This window comes from Argentina silus (assembly GCF_951799395.1).
Source record: "Argentina silus genome assembly, chromosome: 4".
NCBI classification, from domain to species: Eukaryota; Metazoa; Chordata; class Actinopteri; order Argentiniformes; family Argentinidae; genus Argentina; species Argentina silus.
The window spans coordinates 24,798,872-24,811,619 of NC_139658.1; the positions used below are offsets into that span (position 1 = coordinate 24,798,872).

The window sequence follows — 12,748 nt, forward strand, 5'->3', positions numbered from 1 at the left end:
AAAACAACCGGATCTCAGGAACGATGACGTGACCCGTGCGAAACTGTGCTCAAACATGCTTTTCTTCTTCTTCATTACTGCACGTTTATCCCCATGCAGCAGCAGCCAATCAGGCTGTTCCCAAACAGGCTTGTATTTACACGCACGGCCGTCCGACTGGGACTAATGACAGAGTGAGCTGGGCTCTTCTTCTCAATATAGTGGCTTTAATCAGATGTACAATTATTATAATTATTTATTATAATATTATAATTATAATCACACATGTACTTAATAATAATACTAATAATAATTAGTACAATAATTATTATTAGTAGTAAATTAATAATAATAATAATAATAATAATGACAACAATAATACATTTATTTTGTATAGCGCTTTTCTCACTACTCAAAGACCCAGTGAGACCCGTCTCTAGAGGGGACAGAGGCTATAGGACCCCACCGAACAGCAGCCTCAGCAGGGTACCGAACCACCAGAGGAACCCCCCCTCTCCAGAGCCCCAACACTGCCCGTTTATGATCCGCCTTGAGACTGTTTGTGTTCAGTGAGCTGGCTTCTCATAACAGAGTCATCCTGTTCTTGGTGGTTGACCCCAGATGACCTTTTGGAATCTTCGACTTCGACTTACGATCCGTCTTATTTGTGTGTACTCTGCGACCCCTGTCAGCTGACCTCTAGGGCACTTGCCACAGTGCGGCAGAACTAATTGCTTCGTGGAAAGCTGGCGATTATGTAATTGTCCTGGTCTAAAAGAGGAGTCTTATGCTTGCTGTGAAGCGCGCGTGTTGTGTACAAGCGTGGTGCCTGGCTTCTGTGAAGCGCGCGTGTTCCGTTGAAGTATGTGTTGTGGCTTTGCTGCTGTGAAATGGGTTTATTGTGTTGGGGTCAGGGTTAACCCCGTGTGGAGCGCAGGCTGTCAGCAGCAGCAGCGGCACGGTGATGGAGGCTCCAGAGCTGTTTGTTTGCGTAGCGAAGCTGAAAGCTAGCTCCTCTTTCCCTCCTTCCTGTTTAGAGAAGGTAGTCCTCAAGGGAACAATGCGCGCCTGAGGAGGACGCAGAGACCCTCTGAAGATGTTTACGTCCTAGCAGAAGCTGAGCTGACCGGCTCAACTTTGACCTGTGGATGTGTGTCAATTTAAGATTGTGTAACGAGGGTAAATATTGGCCCGGTTCCAGTTAATCTCCATAGAACATGGACCGACCACTTCAAGAGTCTGGGGAAACTCTTGGAATGTCCTCAAGCAAATGTTATTGTAGGTCAACCGCAACGATGAAAATTGATTATTATTATTTTTTTTATCTCCTTTCTTTCTTTCTTACGCTCTTTCTTTCTTTCTTTCTTTCTTTCTCTCTCTCTGTCTTTCTTACTTTCTAAAACAAGAGGCTCATTGTATCTCCTGTTTTCCGCGAGAACGTCCCTCTCCTTTAATGAGACCTCAAGTCTAGTCATGTGAATCTGTAAATGTGAACATGCACCCAGCCACCCGGCCACCCTGTTCCCTCCCATCTGCAACACCTCTGAATGTCCCCTCGCACCCTGAAAAACAACCACTGTTCTCTCCGCATCCTTACTAACCGATAGCCCAGGACACGGATCAGGATGTTCAGGAGTCAGTATGAGTCAGGGGGAGGCTGGTGGAGGTAGACATCGGAGGACGGGCTCATTGTAATGCGTTGTAAACACCTTGTGTTTGATATGATGTGTCTGTTCCTCATTCCGTTCCATGCATTACAGTGAGCCCGTCCTCCGATTTCTCCCCTGGTGTGAGTTCTGCCAGAGCCGGGCCGACACAGTCCAGACCTACAGTACACTCTGTGTGTTAGGATCCTGAAGGGCCAGGAGTGTTTCTCACCAGCGTCTCTGAGGACGTGTCAGGCAGTTGACTGACTACATTCCTCTCCGTGTCCAGAGCTCAGGTCTTTGACACATTCTTCATGTCAGCTGGTGTCGGTACAGGACAGTGTGTTCTGTTCACATGGGCTGCTCTCCTGGCCTGGTGTCAAGTCAAAGTTTATTGGTCGAATGCGCAGGATACAGGGTGTAAATTGTACAATGAAATGCGTCCTTTCCAAGCTTCCTCTCAACAGTGCATAAGTAAAATAATAATAATAATAATAATAATAATAGAATAGGCAACACGTTTAAAGACCTCTTCATCCCCACTACCCCCTGTGCAACTTTCTCTCCTGTAAATATCTTCTAGCATTGTGACTGCCAATAGCCCCTGGTGCTAGCATAAATTAATTTTTCTTATGATGACTGATGGATAGATGATTCACCTACTTAGTCAGATGTATTTGTTGTAGTTGGCTGTGGATAAAGGCGTCTGCTAAATATCATAAATGTAAATGTTTAATAAGTGTAAATAAGGCAATAGGTGTAAGATAAAGTGAGCAATACAATAATAATAAATAGCAGCTGTGTGTGTCTGTGTGTGTGTGTGTCTGTGTGTGTGTGTGTGTGTGTCTGTGTGTGTGTGTCTGTGTGTGTGTGTGTCTGTGTGTGTGTCTGTGTGTGTGTGTGTGTGTGTCTGTGTGTGTGTGTCTGTGTGTGTGTGTCTGTGTGTGTGTGTCTGTGTGTGTGTGTGTGTGTGTCTGTGTGTGTGTGTGTGTGTGTGTCTGTGTGTCTGTGTGTGTGTGTGTGTGTCTGTGTGTGTGTGTCTGTGTGTGTCTGTGTGTGTCTGTGTGTGTGTCTGTGTGTGTGTCTGTGTGTCTGTGTGTGTCTGTGTGTGTGTCTGTCTGTGTGTGTGTCTGTCTGTGTGTGTGTCTGTGTGTGTATGTGTGTGCGTGTGTCTGTGTGTGTCTGTGTGTGTGTGTCTGTGTGTGTGTCTGTCTGTGTGTCTGTGTGTGTGTGTGTGTCTGTGTGTGTGTGTGTGTCTGTGTGTGTGTGTGTCTGTGTGTGTCTGTGTGTGTCTGTGTGTGTCTGTGTGTGTGTCTGTGTGTGTGTCTGTGTGTGTCTGTGTGTGTCTGTGTGTGTCTGTGTGTGTCTGTGTGTGTCTGTGTGTGTGTGTGTCTGTGTCTGTGTGTGTGTCTGTGTGTGTGTCTGTGTGTGTGTGTGTGTCTGTGTGTGTGTGTGTCTGTGTGTGTGTCTGTGTGTGTGTGTCTGTGTGTGTGTGTGTCTGTGTGTGTGTGTGTGTCTGTGTGTGTCTGTGTGTGTGTGTGTCTGTGTGTGTCTGTGTGTGTGTGTGTGTGTGTGTCTGTGTGTGTGTGTGTGTGTGTGTGTCTGTGTGTGTGCGTGTCTGTGTGCGTGTCTGTCTGTGTGTGTGTGTGTCTGTGTGTGTGTGTGTCTGTGTGTCTGTGTGTGTGTCTGTCTGTGTGTGTGTCTGTGTGCGTGTCTGTCTGTGTGTGTGTCTGTGTGTCTGTGTCTGTCTGTGTGCGTGTCTGTGTGTGTGTCTGTCTGTGTGTCTGTCTGTGTGTCTGTGTGTGTCTGTGTGCGTGTCTGTGTGTGTGTCTGTCTGTGTGTGTCTGTGTGTGCGTGTCTGTGTGTGTGTCTGTCTGTGTGCGTGTCTGTGTGTGTGTGTGTCTGTGTGTGTCTGTGTGTGTGTGTGTCTGTGTGTGTCTGTGTGCGTGTCTGTCTGTGCGTGTCTGTGTGCGTGTCTGTGTGCGTGTCTGTGTGTGTCTGTGTGCGTGTCTGTCTGTGCGTGTCTGTGTGCGTGTCTGTGTGCGTGTCTGTGTGCGTGTCTGTCTGTGCGTGTCTGTGTGCGTGTCTGTGTGCGTGTCTGTGTGTGTGTGTCTGTGTGCGTGTCTGTGTGCCTGAGTTCATGCATGTGCACGCTTGTGCGAGTACAGTATATCTGTGTGTGTGTGTGTGTACAATTCATGCATGAATGTGCTTGTGACGCGTGTGTGTGTGTGTGTGTGTGCGTGCGTGCGCTGTAGTTACTGCTGCTTTAGCATGGTATATGCAGCACTCATGACCTCCCTATCCCTCTGTCTCTCCCTCCAGCTGCCCTGCCTGGACTCCTACAACAGCTACTGATGATCTTCCTATCCCTCTCTCTCCCCTCCCCAGCTGCCCTGCCTGGACTCCTACAACAGCTACTGATGATCTCCCTATCCCTCTCTCCCTCCAGCTGCCCTGCCTGGACTCCTACAGCTACTGATGACCTCCCTATCCCTCTCTCTCTCTCCCTCCAGCTGCCCTGCCTGGACTCCTACAACAGCTACTGATGATCTTCCTATCCCTCTGTCTCTCTCCCTCCAGCTGCCCTGCCTGGACTCCTACAACAGCTACTGATGATCTCCCTATCCCTCTGTCTCTCCCCTCCCCAGCTGCCCTGCCTGGACTCCTACAACAGCTACTGATGATCTTCCTATCCCTCTGTCTCTCTCCCTCCAGCTGCCCTGCCTGGACTCCTACAACAGCTACTGCAGTAACCAGGTGGCTGCCAAGGCTCTGCTGGACCATAAGAAGCAGGACCACAGGGTCCACGACTTCCTGCAACGCTGCCTGGAGTCGCCCTTCAGCAGGAAGCTGGACCTGTGGAACTTCCTGGACATCCCCAGGAGCCGATTGGTCAAGTACCCCCTGCTGCTGCGGGAGATCCTCAAACACACGGCCAACGACCACGCCGACCGCCAGCACCTGGACGAGGCGGTGAGCGGCTTAGATCTTGTCTTTCTTTGGAAAGACACACACACATACACGTACTGTACACACACACACACACACATGTACACACACACACACACACACACACACACACACACTGTACATACACACACACATACTGTACACATACACACACACGTACTGTACACACACGTACTGTACACACACACACACACACACATATGCACAAGCGCATTCATGCATGAATTGTACATATACACACACACACACACACACACACAGATATACTGTACATGCACAAGCGCGCACATGCATGAACACACACGCACACAGACAGACACACACACACACACACACACACACTCTCTCTCTGTAACACCCCTATGCCCTCTCCTCCCGTCCAGATCAGTATGATCCAGAGCATCGTGGCAGAGATTAACACCCAGACCGGGGAGTCAGAGTGCCGCTTCTACAAGGAGCGCCTGCTGTACCAGGACGAGAGCCAGAGGGACCTGCTCATCAGCACCTCCCGCATCCTCAGCTGCCACGGAGAGCTGAAGAACAACCGTGGAGCGGTGGGTTGAAGTGCAGAAAAAACATTGTTGTCATGGCGTAACGAAAAAAATATCTACAATAAAAAAAGTCTACACAGCATTATCCTACCAAGAGTAAACCTTGTGACCTTGAACCCTAACCCCCCCAAGGTCCATCCCTAACCCCCCCAAGGTCCATCCCTAACCCCCCCAAGGTCCACCCCTAACCCCCCCAAGGTCCACCCCTAACCCCCATACACACAACACAGCATAACACGGCACATCATCATCAATCTGTCCGTGCTATGCTAGGGGGGGGGTCTGATCTGAGAGAGTAGGGTTCACCTTTGACCCCTGGTTCCCTCCAACCAGCCCCGGGGGAAGGGCCCGGTCTGGAACAGGAATGGGATGTATGGCTCCGACGAAGTACAGGAGGTCACCGAGGTCAAAGACATTCTCTTAAGACAGCTCCCGTGCATCTCAAGTGCTCAAGGGCAAAGTCATTAAAACGCTTGCCTGCCTGGGCTTGGATCCACAGTCAAGGTGGACAAGACATGCCTCTGGTCTCTTGTAAACCCCAAGCTCACCTGGCTGGTCTCACCTGGCTGGTCTCACCTGGCTGGTCTCACCTGGCTGGTCTCACCTGGCTGGTCTCACCTGGCCTGACGTGGATGGTTGGAGATGGTCACATTCGGCTCATGTTTCCTCTCGACTGAAGCTTTTAATTTGTATCTTGTTTGTTGTGTTTGCATCACACGTTGACGGCCGCGATGATTGATTGGAAGCACCTGGTGTGGCCTCGGTGTAGCCCTAGGCCCTAATTGTGGGCTAGTGTTGATACAGTTCCGATAGCGACTAGCTAGTTGGTGAATATGGTGACTAGAAAGCTAGCAGCTAACTTGCAGCACTGCAGCAGTTCCCATGGTGACTAGCTAGCTAGTAGCTACTGTACAGGGCTGCAGTCATTACTATAATATCTAGCTAGCTACCATGCAGTGCTGCAGTAGTTACCAGGGTGATTAGATAGCTAGTAGCTACCATGCAGTGCTGCAGTAGTTACCATGGTGATTGGATAGCTAGCAGCTACGTGCAGCGCTGCAGTAGTTACCATGGTGATTGGATAGCTAGCAGCTACGTGCAGCGCTGCAGTAATAAGAGGGCTGCAGCAGGAGCAGATTAGCCCAAATCACAGGAAGAGACGGACACAACACAGGGCCATTAATCAGCCTGGCCTGTGCTGTCCTGCCCAGCCATCGGGCACCGCTGCCTTTCAACTTCTGTGGGAAAAGAAAACATTCACCAACATAAACCGTATTGTGTTTTAACAATAAACCAATAAATCCTTAATCATGATACAGGAAAAGGAGTAGGAGTATTGGTAGGAGGAGGTCTAGACATGTTTTTCTTTTTTTTCTTTTATTTAATTTTTAGTTTTATGAAATGTTATGAGAAAGTGGGCCCCTTTTGGTTATTAGAGTTGAGGTTAGGTCAGGGTGACTCTCATACTTTACTCTGGGCTTTGTTGTTCTGAGTCGAGAGAGAGAGGGGGAGAGGGAGAGAGAGAGGGAGAGAGGGAGAGAGAGAGAGGGAGAGAGGGAGAGAGAGAGAGGGAGAGGGGGGGGGGGGGGGGAGAGGGAGAGAGAGAGGCCAGCCAACAAGTTGAAGTGGCCTGGCTTGTTATTCCATCCTGTAGCCACACCTTAGCTTAGACAACCCAAGTCTTGAGGCTTCTGATCCAAACACTAATAAATACCCTCACTCCTACACCTCAGAGGTTCAGTTCCTTTCATGGTCAAACATGATTATGATGCTCATATTCTGTATATATGACGCTCAATCTTGATGATGAGGATGGTCTTAGGCCCCCTGGAACAGTGCTGGGTGAAAATGGAAATATTGAGAGAGGAGAAATCCCTCCTCTCGCACAAACGGGCCGCAGTCTAGTGGGCGTCCAGCGCCAGCGGGCGATCACTTCTCTCTTACGTAACGCGACGGGATCGCTCCAGATCCCTACTCTCCGACACTCCTGCTCTGTTTACTCAACAATGTCCCTCCCAAGTCCGGTAGTGTTAGTGTTAGAGGCATGCATCACCCCCCCCCCCCGCCGCCCCCCCCCCCCCCCCCCCCCCCCCGTCCGACTCTGAACTTTAAATAAAAGTTGGAGGATGTTAAAGAAGATGTTACGTAAAATGTTTTTGCGCTGTGTGGGAGCGATTGTGAAAGCGCCGTCCTCTAATGCAGGATCAGAAACATCGGCGATGTGTCGCTGAATTTGTTTGTATGACACACGACAGGAAACAAAAGCTTAATTTTAATATATAGATGTATTAGTTTCTTCATTTATCTTACATTTTTGTTCCGATTTCACCCTTTAGATGAAATGGCTTAAGGCTGCCGCAGGAGTCTGTTTCTGATCATCCCTGTGACTCTGTAACTCAACATGACTGTAATAACCATCATAAACTTTGTTGGTTCAACCCTTTTCATCTAAATCAAGCGCACCTCAGCTCTTGAAAAAATGATGCAATACTCTTTAGAACCATGTATATAATAAATAAATAATAAACGCGAGTCTGGTTTTGATAATGCAATCCAGCGCCACGCTGTTCGAAACTCCTGGGGAGAACCCTACAATCCATCCAAGGCCATCACTTCCATAGAGACACGTACGTCCACATCCTAACCCTCGCTCTCTCTTCTCCCTCTGTTCTGTAGAAGCTCCATGTGTTCCTGTTCCAGGACGTGCTGGTGATCACCAGGGCCATCACCCACAACGAGCAGCTCCACTACCAGCTCTACAGGCAGCCCATCCCCATCCGGGACCTGGAGCTGGAGGACCTCCAGGACGGAGAGATCCGCCTCGGGGGCTCCATCAGAGGGGCCTTCAGCAACAATGAGAGGAGTGAGTACCCCTGAGAGGAGTGAGTCCCCCCCCCCCCCCCGTGTGCGGAAGACCCAAGCGAATACCGTTAGGCCAAGAAGACCATCCTCAAGGTCTGAGGGCGACGCTTGGGTTCACATGCGTCAGGCAGGGCTTCCCCGTCACACGGTTACAGATCACCTTCGCTGCTCCTGCCGTTCTGGACGGTTAGAACCCTGAATCCCTAATGGAACCCTGAATCCCTAATGGAACCCTGAATCCCTAATGGAACCCTAGCCTCTAAGCACTAGTGTTCATATGAGACGGTCTGAGAAGATGAGAGACTGTAGGTGTAAGCACTAAGGCTCCGTCTTCCCAGCTGAGCACAGGCCAGTGCTGTCCTGGGCTTTAGGGGATGGGGGTTGATCTGGGGTTTAGGGGATGGGGGTTGATCTGGGGTTTAGGGGATGGGGGTTGATTTGTGGTTCAGGGTAAGAGAAACCGTCTCACTGGATAGGAAGGGTGTTAGTCTGAGTCTGTATTGTCATTCTAGGCTGGCCTGTGTGGCTGTGTGTCTGTGTGGGTGTGTCTACGTGGGTCTGTGTGGGTGTGTCTACGTGTGTCTGTGTGGGTGTGCCTGTGTGTGGGTGTGTCTACGTGTGTCTGTGTGTGCATGTGTATCAATCCAGTTAGATTAACGTAATCTAACCCCCCCCCCCCCCCTCTCCTCCCCACAGCCAAGAACTTCTTCAGGGTGTCGTATCGCAGTGGCAGCCAGCTCCAGTCCCACTCCTTCCAGGCCAGCGACACCTTCAACAAGCAGCAGTGGCTGAACTGCATCCGGCAGGCCAAGGGAGCGGCCATGGGGGTGGGCCTGGGTGGAGGTCTGGGCGGGAGGACCTGCTCTGACCCGGAGCCCCCCCAGAGCCCCCAGAGCCCCCCAGGGGAGGTGGCCCCGGCCCGGGCCCCGGCCCCGACCCCGGCAGCACCCCCCAGAGCGGAGGGTATGGACCAGAGTGACAGTGAAGTCTCAGACTGTAGCATGGACACTAGCGAGGCTAGCGGTGACTGCTGCCCCCAGATGGAGCACACAGACTCTTGCAGCAGGCCACAGGAAGTGTGACCTCTGACCCCCCCCCCCCCCCCCGAGTGAGAGGAAGTGTGTGAGGACCACGGAGGAGCGATGACCTCTGACCTCTGAACCCGTGCAGTATTACAGCACCGCCGACCCAGTAGGGGGCGATAGACAGTATATGGAGAGCACTTTGTTTTTCTTTTTTTTTCCCCTTTTTGGTTTTTGTCTTAGTTTATCATTTCTCTCTCTCTCTGTCTCTCTCTCTCACACTCTCTCTCTCTCCCTCTATCTCTCTCTTCATTGTCTCTCCCTCTCTCTCTTATCTTATCTATTTCTGTCTGTGTGTTTGTGTTTCTGCGAGGCGGTGGTTGGAGCCTGCAGCGGGGGGTGACAGCAGTGATCTTATCTGTGTCTACGTGGTGGGGAGGGCAGGCTGACAGGGACCTCAGGACAGCGGTGGTGGTGGTGGTGGTGGTGGTGGTGTTGTTGTTGTTTTCTGTCTCTCCCTCAGAGCCTCGACTGTAACCCCAGTGCTGCCCGGACAACCCCTCTCTCACCCCTCTCTCACCCCTCTCTCACCCCAGCCATCCTGTGACTCCCTCAGCATAGGCCTAGATGAGAGACACTGCCGCCATTCCTCCTGACGTACTCTACTGTACTACCGTGCTACCGTACTACTGTACTACCGTACTACCGTACTACTGTAGAATAGTAGAATATATGTATATTATTGATGTAGGACTATAGGATATATTGTTTGCAATAATTACCCAGTCTAAATGACCAGCAGAATGTTTTCAAGACAATCAATATGTTGTTGTTGTTGTTGTTGATGTTTAGGACTTGACATGGGTGGTGCGTTAGGGGGGCTGGGGGGGGGGGGGGGGGGGGGGGCGCGCGGGGCTGGGGGGGTAACACAGTGTTAAAGGGGTAGAGGGGTTTGCTACACATTCCCACATCTATGCTAGAATCAGGAACTGTCAAGGTTCTGTGACAGAATCTAGAAAGGGTTCTAGAATGTCAATCGGACCACCTGACCAGTACCATCTGAAGTAATGGATGGAGGACATTGAAATCCCCCATCTGGCCCTGGTTATGTAACTAAGTGTAAACACACCACTCACACCACTCAAGAGCGTAGAGATGTTTGATTCGGGGTAAAAGAGGTTTCCATTAATTGTGTAATTAGTTTTTCCACTCTGAGGTGAGTCACACTACACATGAAATCCCACAGTTATGCAGATGATGTGATAATGTGTCAGTAGGGGGCAGATTGATTCAGAGGCAGCGTACACAGTACCAGGGCGATAAAGTTGAGTCAAATGAGTGTTGGAGAGATTTCACTAGAGATGGGAACCGTAGCGTTTATACAGAGATTCATTGAATTCCCCTCTCTCTCTCTCTCAGAAGCAGCCCTCTCTGTTTTTAATACCAGTCAATGTCATACATAGAAATAGTTTTTCTGTTGAGGATGAAGCCAGTGTTAATGCTGTCTGTTTCATAGGGTCAGGTGATCACCAACAAAGTTCTTAACTGGTTGTTTCTGTACAAAGAGAAGTTGAGACTCTCCACTCCCACTATTGCAAAACAAGTCCTGAAACGGATCCATTGATTTACATGAGTAAAGTAACTACCCTGTAATAACATCCATTTTAGGACTCTTATTGTGAAGTGGGTCTGTCTGTCTTGTTGTATAAAGACGTTGCTTGTGCCATATAACTCTGTATACCAGTTCTGTCATGGCTGCTCTGTGTGCTCAGCAGACCTCGGCTCAAATAGTATTTGGAACATACTCAAGTAGCAGGCTCAAGTAAACACTCAAAAGTATTTGAAACATTTCAAATACTATTTCTACCCAGGTCTGGTGCTAATCTGATGATGAAAACGATGACTGCTAAAACGTTGCCAAAAATGTTCATGTGTTGGGTAATTTTAATCTTGTGCAAGTTTACTCGTTGGGCCTTGACTCGTTTTGCATAAATGTCACACTTTATGTTTGAGGAATCGGTTTGACCAAGTAATCACAAAAAGATAATTATCCAAAATACAGTATATTATTTTGTGTTTCTTTTTCTTCATTTTTGTTTTTAAATAAATGTATTGAAATGTATGCGTTAGGATGTTTATTTATAGTTTATTTTTCACCATGACTTGATGTTGTATTATTTAGTTTGGTTCCCGTTGGGAGGAGGTGAGGAGGTGCGTTGCGGAGCCCCACAGAACGGAGAAGAGAGGAGGCGGCGTTGGATGATGGCACGTGCTTGTTGTGGAAGGATGACATGAAAGTGTATGACGTAATGAAATTTAGACTGTACCAAATAAAAGTTATGAACCAAGAAATGTAACGTCACGGTCGTTTTTAATGACTTCGGAGCCACATTCATAGTGGTGACGATCCCTCCTTCTTACAGGAAGACGACTGCAGTGCAAGATCACATATGCTCAGCTTTTTTTGCCAGTTGCCACTGATCAAATCCTTTAATCAATTGCAATAATGGATTGATATACAACCTGTTTCAATAAGTCTCAAAATTAGATACAGTTTATTGGTGTAACACTGCCTACCACCAATGCTCAGGGTAGCAAAGATGTTCAACATTCATGATGGTCAATTGTTGGATTTTGCCGCCCCCTCGTGGTTGATTAAGTCCACCGCTCACGTCAACCAAATTTCAGATTCATGTAGCACATTTTGTACATGAAAGCAATGCGCTACACAAAAACTGTAAAACAATTAGAAAAAGGCATGTAGTATGGAAAAATATAAAACTATTGTAGAAATAACAATACAAAGTAAAAAAACAAGTTTGGACTGATAATAGTGGATTTTGAGAGACGAATGCAATAAAATGGATAGACAACAATACAAATAAAAACACTGTGTGTGTGTGTGTGTGTGTGTGTGTGTGTGTGTGTGTGTGTGTGAGATTGAGAGAGAGAGAGAGAGAGAGAGAGAGAGATACTACTACTAAACAGGTAAAGTGTTCCAACAATAATTTGGAAACCATTTCTATGTACACTAGACTACATGGTGCTTCAAGAGAGTAGATACAGTCATGGAAACAAGTGTTGGCATCACTCAACAACACCTCCTGGGACCTAGAAGCCTTGCTGGAGGACACACACACACACACACACACACACACACACACACACTCACTCACACACTCACACACTCTTGCTCTAAGCTAAGGTGTGGCTACAGGATGGAATAACAAGCCAGGCCACTTTAACTTGTTGGCCTCTCTCTCTCTCTCTCTCTCTCTCTCTCTCACACACACACACACACACACACACACACACACACACGCACACACACCTGACATGTGAGGTGATAATAACCATGCTGATGCAAGCCAAGTCAATGAGACCCCAGGGAGGGTTACTATTCTCAGGCTGTATTCACTGCAGTACCTCCCTTGCATTAGGCTGTGCATTGATTGGCTGCCCTGGGTTGTTTCCCGAGGGTCCTGTCAGCTTGTGTTTCTCTGTCTGGTGAGTGTATTCTCTCAGGGTAAAAGCCACACACTGATTTGTTGACAAACAGATTTTGTTCTGACCTCAACTCAACAATGAATGCATGTCTTTTAAGATGTTTGGTTGATGATTTTAGTGAATCATTTAGATTATACGGTTGTGTGTGTATTTCACATTCTATTGATTGAAGTACTGGTTGTAAGCAAAACAATTCACGAAATGGACA

At 48.5% G+C, this 12,748-nt stretch overlaps 1 protein-coding gene across 2 annotated transcripts in view; it reads left to right on the plus strand.

Annotated features, from left to right (window-relative positions):
* arhgef3 (Rho guanine nucleotide exchange factor (GEF) 3) overlaps window positions 1–9,876 on the plus strand; it is a 38,903-nt gene extending 29,027 nt beyond the window's left edge. For both annotated transcript variants that reach the window (XM_083668218.1, XM_083668217.1), the window contains 4 exons: window positions 4,344–4,601; window positions 4,982–5,152; window positions 7,826–8,012; window positions 8,708–9,876. In XM_083668218.1, the coding sequence (XP_083524344.1) occupies window positions 4,344–4,601; window positions 4,982–5,152; window positions 7,826–8,012; window positions 8,708–9,093 (1,002 nt within the window). In that variant the 3' untranslated portion in view covers window positions 9,094–9,876. The remainder of the gene's footprint in view (window positions 1–4,343; window positions 4,602–4,981; window positions 5,153–7,825; window positions 8,013–8,707) is intronic.
* Window positions 9,877–12,748: the final 2,872 nt, after the last annotated feature.